This window comes from Alligator sinensis, unplaced genomic scaffold (genome assembly GCF_000455745.1).
Source record: "Alligator sinensis unplaced genomic scaffold, ASM45574v1 scaffold1023_1, whole genome shotgun sequence".
NCBI lineage: Eukaryota > Metazoa > Chordata > Crocodylia > Alligatoridae > Alligator > Alligator sinensis.
This window is the reverse complement of record NW_005842373.1, coordinates 436,507-450,102: the sequence shown is the minus strand read 5'-3', so window position 1 is coordinate 450,102 and position 13,596 is coordinate 436,507. Positions and strand designations below refer to the sequence as shown.

The following is a 13,596-nucleotide window of genomic DNA, read 5'->3' as shown; positions in this document are numbered from 1 at the left end:
CTTTCCCTAGTGCTATCTGGTCATTGCCTCACCCAATTCTGCCTTCACCCAGCCCTGGTCCCCCAAGATCCCACCTCACCACCTTTGTTCCACATTTTCCTGCTATGTATTCTCTCCTCCATCTGCTCAGTTTTCTAAGTGGTTCAAGTAGGTTTTCTTGTTGCAGGCTGAGAGCAGGTGAGAAGGAGCAGCTTGCACGTGTTCCTGATGTTCTGCAACACACAGTTCATCAGCAAAGAAAGCTAGAAAGAGCTTGGTTTGCTACCCTGTTACACTAGCACAAAGCTGATGCAATGAAACAATGATAAGCCACTACTGGAGGTATCTGGAGCATATAGTGGAGCAATTTCTCCAATTCCTCCCAGTAGTCAAATGGGAAAGCAACATCAGAAGGTGTGACAAGAGGACTGAAAGCTGGCGAGACAACAGACTGGACAGGGCCTTTACTTCACTGTATGGGATGGCTGCACTAGAAGCAGTAAAATCATCTCTACTTTACCTAAGCAAGTGAATATTTAGTCTTAGTGTCAGAAGGCCTGTTAAAGCCCACAGCTGAGTCCCTTGTACGACTGCACTGGTCCTGTTCAGTTTGGCTGCATACTAAATTGTACCACAAATGCCTGTAATGACTTTCTCCAACCTGAACGTCAAGTAGCACCCCTCCCCCCCATTCCTCCTGCAGAGGAGATCATTCCTCCTCACCCTTTTCCACTGTCAAGTCAGTGACCTGCCTGTCAGCCTTCTACATTTAAGTTATGGAACTAAATGAGAAAAAAGAAAAGGGTAGCATAAACAGCCTCCAAACCAGGCTGTGTACCAAAGAGATTCCTGCTTTGCCTTGCCTGATCTTGCCAGTCCTCATATGACATCAAATCCAGCTTAGCTAACCAGCTCTTCAAAGAAGGACCTTTATGACCTGCCTATTCTCTGTCATATACTCATTAACACCTAGAAAAAGGATCAGAATCGCAGCGATTCATATCCACTCTGTACAAGCAAAAATGACCACACTATATCCAAGACAGTCAAATGTCTGGCCCTGCATCTTCACTCTCCCTCAGACATACATAGATGCTACCTATGCGGTATACTAACAGTGCAAAAACTTGTAAGAAATGACTGGTAAATGTAAATGTACTAAGATGTATGGATGCTACAATTACTTACCAGTGGCTGCCACAGGTTGCATAGTGTCCTTGCTAACAACTTACCAGACAGTAATTTGCTAAAAATCCATGTCCCATAGTGACTGCAAAAGTTTCAGGGCATGAACTGACGTAACATTTGAAGCTCTCCAAGTGCCTTTAAAATGTACCAGAAAGTGAAGGTGCAAATGGACTTGGCTGATGAAGTGCTTAAAAAATGGCAGTTCTGCTTCAAAAATAGGCTAGAAAAAAACAACGAACTTTGAAGCACTTCAGTATTATGTTTGCCCCCTTCAGCAGACCGTGATAGGGAGCTAGTTGGCCCTCTGGCATCCCACAATGCTTTGCTTTCCTCACCACATACAGACTGCTCTAAAGAGCTGTCTCTGGTACTCACGTTGAACTCCACTGCTCCACGGTCACAAGATCTGCCTGGTATGTGACTTCTGAGATTTCCTGCCAGGTATGAAGACAAGCCACACCCTAATATCCCTAAACACCCACACCCAACCTGAGGAGTTGACTTCCATTGTAATGTAACAGTGTTCAGGCCCTTACAAAGCCTCTCCCTGGCAGCCTATACCCAGAATGTTTGTGCCACTTGCTTCTGTTACATCTGTAAGGTGGTCTACCACCAAGATCAGGGGTCAGGAACCTATGGCCTTCAGGCTGGGTCTGGACAGTGCAGCAGGGTCTTCAGAAGCTTTCAGTGGCAAGGGGCTTCACTTGTGCTGTGCCATAATGTGTGTGGCTGAGCAGTCAGGAGCTTCCCCATACTATGCCGTAGCTGGGCAGTAGGGACAAGTAGACCATGGCAGCCAGGTCCAAGCACTAGGCCTGTGCGAAGCAACAAGTATTCGATTCGGATTCGGATTCAGCTGACTCAGAAGGACAGCGATTCGATTTGGTGATTTGAGTCACTGTCCCGATTCAATTTGGCTGAACTGGATTCAGAGATTTGGCTGCTGAATTGGCCGATTTGGCCATAGACGATAATGGGGAATCACTAAAATACCTATAATGTTGTCATTTTTTTGCAGATTTGGATGAAAACAGCAGGGATGGTAGCCCCTTCTGAGGGCATGAAGCCTGCCAGGTTTCAAGGAGATAGGTGCAGGGGCTTCTGTGAAAGTGCACCTCAAACTGTTGAAAGAAAAACTTGTGTCACTTGTGGGTGTTAACTGGGTTTCTGGTTGTAGCCGTGCTGGTCTAAGGAACAGGCAGGCAAGGTTCTTTGAGTAGATGTGATATCTTTTATTAGACCAACTGAATAATTGGAAAATATCAATATATTCCAGGGAAATATAAATGGTTGTGAAAGTAACTAAAGAACGGAAATAGGTGTGGAGTGAGGAGAGTGGCATGTATTCTGTCTGCATGTGGAGCTTAGGGAATCCCAGCAGCAGGAGGTTCACCTTCAGGAACACCAGCTGCTCCACCAAACCAGGATCCATGGTGGGGATGTGACAATATCCCCAGCAATGCTGAACACCCTCTCGCTTGGAACACTGGTTGGTGGACAGGACAGGTGTTCCTGGGCAACCGTGGCCAGATCTGGCTACATCTGGCTGCAGGTTGCCCAATAGGCCAAGGGGTCACATTGCAGCGGCTCCACATCCTCAGCGAGATAGGTAGCCACCGAGGCCTCCACACTACCTGCTGGATGGTCGGGTCTGGTGCCTCTGGACCCCAACATTGAAGCCATGCCCTTGGCCCACATTGGCAGCGGCTATGGTGGCGGAGATTGGCTGGTGCTTGGAGTGCTGGCATGGGACAGTGGATCCCCTTCTTCCATGTCCCCCTGCCTCTGTCCTTCTGTTCACCAGCACCTCTGTCCAGTAATCCAGGGTTTTTCTGCTGCAGATGGTCCCCTTCACCCTTGGGTCACACATGCCTTGGACCGTCCTGGCCCGCAATGGATCCAGCTGTTTTTTGATGCCCTCCTCCAGCCACTTCACCAGTGCCTGAGCCTCGGGTGAAAGCGGCTTGCCCCAACCAGGAACATTGATCCCCTGGAACTTCTCCATTTCATTCTCGAGCTTCTTCATTTCTCACTATGGGGATCACCCAGCTAAGAAGGGCATCACCGGCACTAAAGATCTTGGTGGCCTCGAGAAATGGCTTGAGGACCACCAATATCTGGGAGATGGTATCCCAGTCAGTTTTGTTAAGGGGGCCGCTGATCCCAATTTCCCCAAGCGAGGCCATCTTATGGATGGCCTTCTGTTGCTTGACCAGCCTTTCGGGCATCAGGTATGTGGAGTTCCACCAAGTCTCCACATCCTGCATGATTTTGTGCTGTGGGATGCTCAGCTCTACCTGTTTCTCCCGCAGCATCTAGCCCCACTTGATGCTCCAGTGGAAGTAGCCCACCACCTTCCTGCATTTCAAAATGAGCTGGTTGGTCATGGTAGTGATGGCGTCATCACCAGGAGTCTTGTCCCCTTCCAAGGCATCCCTGACTATGAGGTGCAACTTGTGTGCCACACAGCGGATACCAAGAAAGCTGGCATCACACACCGCCTTGACCATATTGGCCCCGTTGTCAGTGACTGTGAACCCATGGGTGAGCTCGGCCTACCCAAAGAGCCACCCCTGCACCGTGAGGTTCATGGCCACCATGATCTCTCTTGCTGTGTGGGACTCATCTATCACCTCCACTTGAAGAAGAGCCCACTGACACCCTGACTGATCGCACTAGTGCCCTGTGAGGGAGAGGTAGGCATGATCTCCATTCTGGCTGCTCCAGATGTCGGAGGTGAAGTGCAAAGCTACCTGCAGCCCTGCCTTCCGCAGCTCCTCCTTCAAGTACTCCCTGCGTGCCTCATACAGGGAGGGCACCACTGTCCTGCTAAAGGTGGTGCATGCGGGCACTTGGTAGGATGGGACCATGAGTGTCATGAGCCACCTGAACCCTGGAGGCTCAACAAAGGAGAAGGGCTGGTCACACAGAGCAAGTGTGTCCCTAGTGACCTCGCCTTGGGAATGCACCCCGTTTGTCCCCACCTTTTCCCCACTGGTCCAGGTTGGCCTGCCTCTGCTTCTTGGGGATGGAGGCTTTGGAGTGAGAGGGGGACTTCTTTTGGGGCATGCTCCCACTGGTGCCAGGCTGAGGAGGAATGAGGGCAAGGGGATGTTGCCTCCTGAGATGCAGCAGCATCGCTGTGGTGGTGACATGTTTCTTGTCCTTGCCCCAGCTGATCTGCTTTCGGCAGTGCTTGCAAGTAGCATACCTGGGACCATCTGCCACCTCAAAATGATCCCACACTACACTACCCACCCACTTCTGGGTTGCGGGTGGGGATCCTGCTTTATCCCCCTCCTCACCAGGCAGAGGCACAACAACAGGAGGAGCTGAGCCACCTGCCCCCACAACCTTCTCTGAGGTGCCTTCCAGAGAAGGAAGCCTGCCTCTAAGGAACTTTGAAGGGTGGGGAGCACAAACTCAGATTTCCCCCTCCTTCCCCAGAATTTCCTTGACTATGGCACTCAGCTCCCCTGCTTCCAAATCCAGCTCCTTCTCTGGCACTCAAAGGCTCACGCTGGCAACTGAAATTGGAGTGGAGAATGTCATGCAGCTGCTGGTTGCGGTTACTGGTGTTACTGGTGGTGCTGCAGGTGCAGACACAGCTCCCACCTCCGTGCTCCCCCTAGCAGCAGAAGGCTCCTCACAGCCAGGAAAGAGGGTGCGCCTATGTTTTGGGGAGGGGGAACTTGCAGCTCTCCCTCTGCCGCCTCTCCCTCCCCTGCCAGAAGACCTGGCACCTGCCTTTGCAGCATGCTTCATGATGTTTGGTGTGCTGCAAAATATGTGCATCTGTGAGTAATATAAGTAATATATGTTGTGCATTCCTGAACAGTGATGACACACTGTCAGGAAAAAACAGAGATTTCTTTTAGCGGGGGGGGAAGACAGGCTAACAAAAACAAATAGGATTTTGGGGGAAGAATAAGCTGAAAGGAATGGATAACAATAGGGATTGTAGGCAAGGGTAAATAGGAAAGGATTGGATAGAACTTGGTGGCAAAAGACTACCTACTACCAAGCCAAAACCCTTCAGACACTGCTGCTGCAACAGAGACAGACAGACAGACAGCTCACAAAAGACACGCAGATGAGTTCACACACAGCCTTATAAGTTGTCTCTACATCCCTCCCCCAGAGCAATGTGATTGGAAGGGAACTCAGAAAAAGATCACAGTCACTGGCCAGCTACAGATGTCAATATCAAAGTAGTCTTTCCAGGCCCTCCTTCCCCCTCCCTCTTTTCAGTTTCTGTTTCCTGCATGTCTGCCTTCCAAATCTCCGAATCTTTTTCGAATTGATTCAGAGACTTTGATTCAATTCGGAGCTTTTAATGGGTCTCTCAATTCGATTCGGATTCGGAGATTCAGCCGCCAAATCTCCTCCAAATCGAATCAGCTACTGAAGCTTCACGCAGCCCTACCAAGCACCATCCTGCCTTGACTGGAGCTGGACCATTCCAGTCCACTGCCAGAAAACATTGCCAATTGCTGAAATAGATAGGCAGGAGTAAGAGACCTTGCCAGCTGAGGTGACACAAATGCCCATCATTCCCTCTGGATAAGCCATTGTAACCAGGCTATCTATCAGTGCTTCACCTCCAACGTACTGATTAAAGACATAACCACCTTTGGCAAGGGTGCTGTGCCAAGGTCAAAGTGCTGAATGTGCAGTATAAGAAGGCCTAAGATGACAGTTAGGTTGTGGGCTCTGGAACTGTGATAGATTCTGACAGGGGATGAGTCAATAGAGCCCTGCTAAACTGCTTGCTCCAGGGCTAATCCTAAAGTCACCAAAGAGGCAGGCACAGGAAGGAAAGGATGACTATGAGGCCCTCCTTCTCTTTGGGAGCACTGATCTGGAGGCAATCCACCCATCTACACATAAGCATTACAATAAAACTGACCCTGATCAGCTTAGCCCAGCTGATCACCTACCCTGGAAATCTTCAAGAGGAGACTGAACAGTCACCTTGCTGGGGTCACCTGATCCCAGCTGTCTTTCCTGCCTAGTGCAGGGAGGTTGGACCTGACGATGTTGCTAGGTCCCGTCCAGCCCCTTACAGTCTATGAATCTATGAATCCCCTTCACAGTACACCAGATTGGACCATCAACATCATGCCAACCATCCATCTGCTGCTACCAACAAAAAACCCAGCCTCCCATGACAAGCCACTCTTCCTCCCAATGCTCAGGCCAGAGTTGACCAAAAGTACCACTAGGACAGATGCCACACAACCCCCTGGTAAGTTTCAGCATTCCAGCCCAGTGACAGTTTGGGACCCATTCCTGATGCTGGCCAGTGACTACCAAAATGTACAGAGACTCCCCCAAGCTACCTCCCAGGCTGTCACTTTAAGCTGTACCTTGTCTAAAGAGTTGCACTGATACCTGGATCTACATTCTGCACCTGTAGGCTAAAAGACTGGGAGTACCGTCAGTAGCTCTGTTTAAAATAAGGGAAGGAATCATATGGTCAGCACAGCAGGTATTCATTAACTGTAACATCAAGATGAATTGGTTTCATGCTCTCCCTGCATTAGGATAACTTATCTTGGGACAGTGCATGGCTTTAACAGGAAAAACTGTTAGAGGCCTATCCTGAACTACTGTACTAACTTGTTGTTATGGAGACAGAAGTCAGGTCAGATGCCTTCAGGCAGAGGAGGAATTTGGACCTGAATTTCTAACCACTGACCTGTTTGGTACGGGGAGACGTAAGCTGCTCCTCTGGACACCAAAGAAAGGATTGACTCCTAGAGTTTTGAAAGAAAAGACTTGAGTGTCCAACTCAAAGAGATGTTCCCTAGCTGTGAAAGCTGCACAGACTGAACTCCCTGAGAGAAGCAGCACATGTACAACCAGTTGGCTCAGACATGCCCTACTTGGCATGTCCACCTCTATTAATTCCTTATCTAAGTACCTAACTCTCCCTATACATGGCATAAGCAGTGTATTGTAACTGAGCACCTTTGATGCCTGTCACTTTATGGGCTTTGAGTGACAGCAGGGCAGCGGACAGATGCAGACCAGCCCTGATGAGGCAGTCACATGACCCGGTAAGGGCCATGTGATTGGAAGAGAGAGCGGAACAGACTCCATTTTAGATCAGGCTCTCAGGGCTGAGCCAGCAGTTGGCTGCTGGCAGCCGGCAGAACGACATCTGGCTGAGTGGCTGCTGAGCAACACCTTGGAAGTAAGAGCAGGAGCTATGGGGATGGCAGATGGCTCCTGGTCCTGGGTATGACTGAAAACTGCACCCTGCTGGGGAAGGGTGGCCTGGTGGAGCTGTCCGTGGTGGGACAGTCCCCCAGAAATGCCAGGCCAGTTACCTCCCCAGGGGTTGTGGGGGCTGGGTAGGGGTGCCTTATATTACCACTGGGTTGTGGGGGCTGGGGTTATAACAGTCAATGGGGCCAGGCATGCCAAAAGGCAGGCACCTGAGTCCCTGGGGTTGTAAGACCCCAAGCCCCAGAGAGGGGGCAGAGAGTGAGTAAGAGCCAAGGGCCTGGAGAGGGACTAGTGGCCAGACTCAGCCTAGTGTTGAGCAAAAGGACCATTACCCGTAAAGTAGGCTGCATGAGGCACCCAAAGGCCTGCAGGAGGGATCGCCCAGAGTGTATGTAGGCAAGCCTGATAGCCTAAGGAGGGGCCACTCAATGGAGCAGGGTGGATTGGAAAAGGTCCAGTGAAGGGTAGTATGAAAGAGGTCCAGCAAGGGGCAGAGTTGGCCTGGCTTCTAGCTGGAGCAACTACAATCTTGGATGTCATCTGCGAGGCATGGGATACAGTAAGGGAAGGGTGGAGCCATGTGTAGACCCCATGGCATCAAGGCATTAAATGGGCAGCCTCCTGCTTATTTCAACTTGTATTATTGAACAGCAAGTCATGGCAGGTGAGACAGAGTGGACTGCCCTAGACAGTGGGGTGGGCCAGCACTGTGACTGGCCACGTGTTCCTCCTCCTGTCACATGTATGCATGGCATAGTCAGTGAATAATATAGGCACTTAAAATTTAGTTTTCAAAGGAGAACCCTGGAAGCCAGACACAGTCCCGCTTATGTCATCAGCACTCCACAGTGAATAAGTCAATCTACAAAGATCAGACTGCAAAGCAAAACATCTCCATGAGAACACTACTGAGATCTTAGTGTATAACGATGGTAGTTCAATTAACAGATAATAATACTGAAACCCTTGAATCAAATTTCCTGACACTGTAACAATACTGCTGGGCATGGTATTTTCCATTTTACAGCTCCTAAATAAGCACTACACCGAATAGCCTGAACAGGCCCTTCCTACACAGGAACACATGATCACTGTGAATCAGTAGTACTGCTGTTAGGGACACAAACACTCAAGGTTGCTTGACATCTTCCATTATCCACCTGGGTTTCATTTGCTTGTAATTTTCAAACTAAATTTTTCAATATCACTTCACTACATTGGTTTGGAACATTTCTAAAAAAAATGGTTTTCCTAATGGGAAAACCATGTTTTCTTGTCCATGTTAAAAATTCTTGGAACCATTTCATTGTGAAGCTTAGCAGGAACCTGATGTCTGAAATGGAGCTGCTCTGAAGTCAGTGATAGAACTTTTGACTTCATTATGAAAATCCACCCATATTTAGCTGAAGTACAAGAACTACAAAATGACCATTTGCCCATGCTTAGTAGAGTCATACTAAGTTTTCAGCATCAGAGTTCTACAAAGATAATGTCTGTCCATCTTAAAGCAACAGGGGCTGAGCAAGACTTACCCTGAAATTGTTTTCCCAGCTGCCAGAACCTGCATTAGCAAGAATCACAGAATCCAAGGGCAGGAGTTCTGTGCTTTTAAAGTCCTGTCCTCCTGGTGTCCAAGAGAAAGAGGAATCCACCTGATTCAAGTGCAGAAGGATGGAGAGTGGACAATGGAATAGGAGCAGGCTGGGTTGATAGGAACAAGTGGGAATGAATGTGGAAGGGGGCAAGATGATGAAAAAGAATTATAGGGTTGGAAAGGACTTCAAGGGTCTTCTAGTCCAACCAACAGCATGAATGAAGGATACACTCCTGCTAACATGTTAGAGAAACAGATCTGCATTGATGCCTAAAAAATTTAAGACTAGCCACAGGTACTGAATTACCATTTCAGAGACACCCATATTTCTGGTATTTCCCATCCTACAAGTGTTTGGCTTTGTAAACTGACGTTTTTTCAACTTGTCCTTTAATGTAATATGCACAAAAAGAAATGTCAGCAATTTGATTTTTATAAAGCAGAATACATTATTATGAGAGATTAATTTTAACTTGGGGGTGCACCAATAAATATTTTCTTGGCTGATACCAATAGCTGATTATTTACCAGGTATATCAGCAGATACCGATCCGATAACTGATTTACAGGAATGCAGCCAGGCAGCATGGAGAGCAGTTCCCTGCAGGTAAGTCTGTGAAGGGGAAGGGGTATGTGGGGAGGGGTGCAGATCAAGGCCCCCACGGTGAGGAAAGGAGTGGGGCAGGGGCTGAGGGTACTGCCCAGGCAGGGTGGTGAATGGGACTCCGAGGCCAGGGAAGGGAACAGGACAGAGCCACAAGCACCTCGTCCAGGGGATCAGCATCCCAGCACTTAAAAATGGCAGTGGGGATGCTTGAACTAAAGCTCATCGAATGAGCTTTAGTTCAAGCACTGCTGCCACCATTTTTAAGCACCAGGACACTTTTAACCGGAGCAGAGTTGAGTGGGGCAAGATCAGAGGCAGGCTGCCTGCTGAGGACTGGGGGCTCTCTGCCCTACTGCCTTTGCCCTGGGAACCCTGAGCCAGCCACACATCCCCTGCCCACCCTACAGCAGGAGGCAAAACTTGCCACGGCCACTGCTACCAAACAGGCAGGGGACGTGTGGCCAACACAGAGCTCCCAGGGCAAAGGGAGCAGAGCAGAGAGCCCCAAACCCATAGCGGGCAGCTTGCCTTCACATTCGCCCTCACCCTGCTTGACTCCACCCTGGTTAAAAGCGTTCCAATGTTTTAAAATGCAATGAGCTTTAAATCAAGTGCCTACGCCACCATTTTTAAGCACCAGGATACTGATTCCCTGGATGAGCTACCTGTGGCTGTCCCTCTCCCCAACCTGGTCCTGGGGTCCCATTCACCACACTGGCTGGGCAGCGCCCCAGCCCCAGCCCCTACTGCATTTCCTCCCTCCTTCACCGTGAGGGCCTTGATCTGTCCCCCACCCGTAAAGCATTGCTCTCCATGCTGCCCGGCTACATTTCAGACCGCATGTATTCTGTAGCTGCACACACACATGACATCCAGGGGCCCCGGTCAGAAGGCATATTATATGTACTGGTGACATTCTCAGTTACACCAGCCAAAAAAAAGCCAATAGCCAATAACGTTAATTTTCTTTTTATCAATGCTGATCCAATATGACACCAATATATCAATGCATCTCTAATTTTAACCCAGACCTGACTCAGTTGGTATTAAGCAGTACAAGGTGAAATATCTGAATCATATAAATTCTACATTTTTAAAGACAGAATAAGCCCTCCTAGGCTGGAACTGATCACATGGTGGGAAGATAGCTGTTGGAGTATGGGGATCCTTTTGCAGGGTCATAAGATGTGAAGATTTATGGGGAAAGGACTTTTATGTGAACATCCCATTACAGGTACTTTGTATGCAGTGACAGGAAAAACAAAGCCAAAAAGTATTTATCCAAAATGGTAAAACCAGTGACCCTGGGGTGAGCCTGAGATTTAGAGAACAGACACTGCACATCAGACATTTGGGACATAGCTTTGGGGTAGAGAATGACGGTGACTGCATGCGTCCGTCCAGAATGCTAAAAAGCGAAGGAAAGCAGCCTGCAATAAAAAGCAATTTGACAATTATAATAAGACTGCAATTTGAAGGTGAGAGGGAGGGTGAATTGAGTGACAACATGAGACCCTGAAAGCCAAAGGCAGTCCCTGACAGTCAGGCCAGTCAGAAGGCCTGGAAGGGAGAAAGATGATATGAGAAACCTGGAATTGGTCAGCCCTTGCAGAGTAGCTTGTATGGTATTTGGGTAGGTGCAGGATCAGCCTTTTAGGAGTCACCTTGTGTAGCATGGATGCACAAGCAAGACATACCCTTACACAGCAGCCTGTAGAGCACCAGTGTGTTGTAGGAACAGCCCCTAGGAGGTCACCTTATGCAGTTGGCAAGTATTTGCAGATCAGCCCACAGAGAGCCACTCACAAAGCATGGGGGTTTATGCAAAATCAGCCATTGGGAAGATCTCACATGGCAGGAGGTGGGTTCTTGATTAGCCCTGGGAGACTCACTCACTCCACAAAGGGCAGGTGCAGAATCAGCAGTTGGGGAGCAGTATGAAAGTGAAGGGTAGTTACTGATCAAGTCAGCTCTCATGAAAAACTCTACTGAGAATGCTAACGCTTCTCCCACCACATCACCTAGCAGTAATTGAGATGAGTGGGAACTGTTATTCAGAGGCAAAGCCCATAAACTGACTCTAAGCAGCAGGCAAGGGAAACCAGGTGGGGCTAACCTGGACCTTCTGAGACAGCTGCAAAACTTCTAATTTAAATTCTAAGCAAGGTATGTTTTTTCTGCTTCTGGGTTGGCACAGTCATTCTGCAGTCCCAGAGAGAACTCTGACATGTCACACTGCAGCCTGCTGCTCCAGCTGTCCATGCTTGAAAGCACAGCAAGCAACAGTGGCACAGAACTTGTCTTTCTAGAGCTGAAAACAGTTAATAATTAAAGACATGGTAGACACCTGTCAGAGTGCATTACCAATCAACATGCTGTCTTAGAAAAATTAAGAAATGACATGCTAAATAAGCCTCTGTGTACACTCTATTCCAGCCAGGACACACTGCTTCAAGGAGACCCGAAGAGCAAAGTCACACAGAAAGTCCTCTCCAGGATACCTCCATGGTGAGGAACACAGGACTTGAAGGGACATCCTAGGCTATGAAGTCCCTCTGCTCCATTTGCCAATAATCATTTACCCAAGAAATCCCTAAAATCCCCACTTCAAACCCTCACACAGATCTATAATGCATAAAGCCCAAAACACCAGGAATGTGCAACAACAGTGGTTCACAACCTTTTTAGACCAGAGGCATCCCTCCTTAGATTTGAGGCACCCCTCCATAACTTTTGTGAACTGAGCGGTTCCCCATTTCAAAAATTAATTTGTTTATTACAGTGCTTACTTTCTTGCAGAGGGGCCAGGCAGTAGGGGCTTGGGAGCAGCCCAGCAGGGGCAGCCTGAGCCTGCCCTTATCTGCTTAGCTCCTCATACCTCACGTTTCTTCTCACACCTCCTGCAACACCCTTCAAAGGATCTCGCAGCACTCCAGAGCGCCCTGGCTCCCTGGTTGAGAAGATTCTCAACCTACAGCATGCCATAGATAAAGGAGAAGAGATGGGAGCTCCACCAATGCCCTGCCACAGAAATACCAGGGAAATAGCTGTAGCATAACTAGAGGTGGGTGACTGGGCCACCAGCCCCAGGCACTGATTTAGAGGGGGAACCAGAACAGAAGTCCTTGGGGAGCCCATATCGCTGCCTATGCTGCATACATGTGTGAGAAGGTGCTTGGCACCCCCTCACTCCACCCAGGGCACCAAAATGCTTTGTTATGCATCTGCTAGGTGACCTTATGGCTTGTATTCATCCCTACATGCATAACTTTGTACTGCATATTGTTTAGACTTCATGCTGCTTCTAATTCCCCATTCCATAAGACTGTCCAAGTCTACCACAAGCTAATTTAATGTTACCATAGCTGCATTAGCATACCCATTAGCACAAAATTAGGGGTATTTTCCAGTCGGATTTATCACAAGCACCTTGATGCACGTTGCTTTTCCTGAAGAAGATTATTGAGTACTGCCCATTTTACACTAGTCCATTAAAACCTTGGCGACCCATGGAACGATTGTACTAAACAGAAAATCAATATATGGTTGAGAAAGGAACTGAACTACGGAATGTCTAACACAAGAAAAAATTACCAACCTCTGCTTGTTTGCACCACACGTTGATGTTCTTACGCTGAGCTTTCGTGAAATGGTCCCAAGCCTTTTGTTTGGAGGCGGAATGGTACACAGCCACTATCTGCTCGACTGTTGCGTCAAATCAGCAGTCAAATCGGGCCAGAATATCATCCAGAGAGGGCGAAGGAGAGGAGTAAAGGAGTAAAAGAATGGAATCAGGCAGATGGTTTGGCTAATCTTTTGCTATAACACTACTGTGTTGAGGCCATGCTCAGGAAACTAATGCAGAGCCAAAAAAGAAAAGAGAGGATTGATTCCAGCAGGCCAAGGGCCAAGTGTCTACAAAGCAACAATTGCCTAGAGAAACTGAATTCATTCTCAACAGGGGAAAGGGAGGCATCAGAAGAAGAGAAAGAGT

The 13,596-nt window shown here is 48.5% G+C and overlaps 1 protein-coding gene across 15 annotated transcripts in view; it reads right to left on the bottom strand.

Annotated features, from left to right (window-relative positions):
- Positions 1-13,596, bottom strand: part of ENOX2 (ecto-NOX disulfide-thiol exchanger 2) — a 203,984-nt gene that overhangs the window by 40,475 nt on the left and 149,913 nt on the right. For all 15 annotated transcript variants that reach the window (XR_003095403.1, XR_003095405.1, XR_003095404.1 and 12 more), the window contains one exon: positions 13,201-13,307. Coding sequence is in view for 12 of the 15 variants with exons in the window: in XM_025210807.1 (XP_025066592.1) it covers positions 13,201-13,307 (107 nt within the window). In the remaining 3 variants the exon portion in view is untranslated. The remainder of the gene's footprint in view (positions 1-13,200; positions 13,308-13,596) is intronic.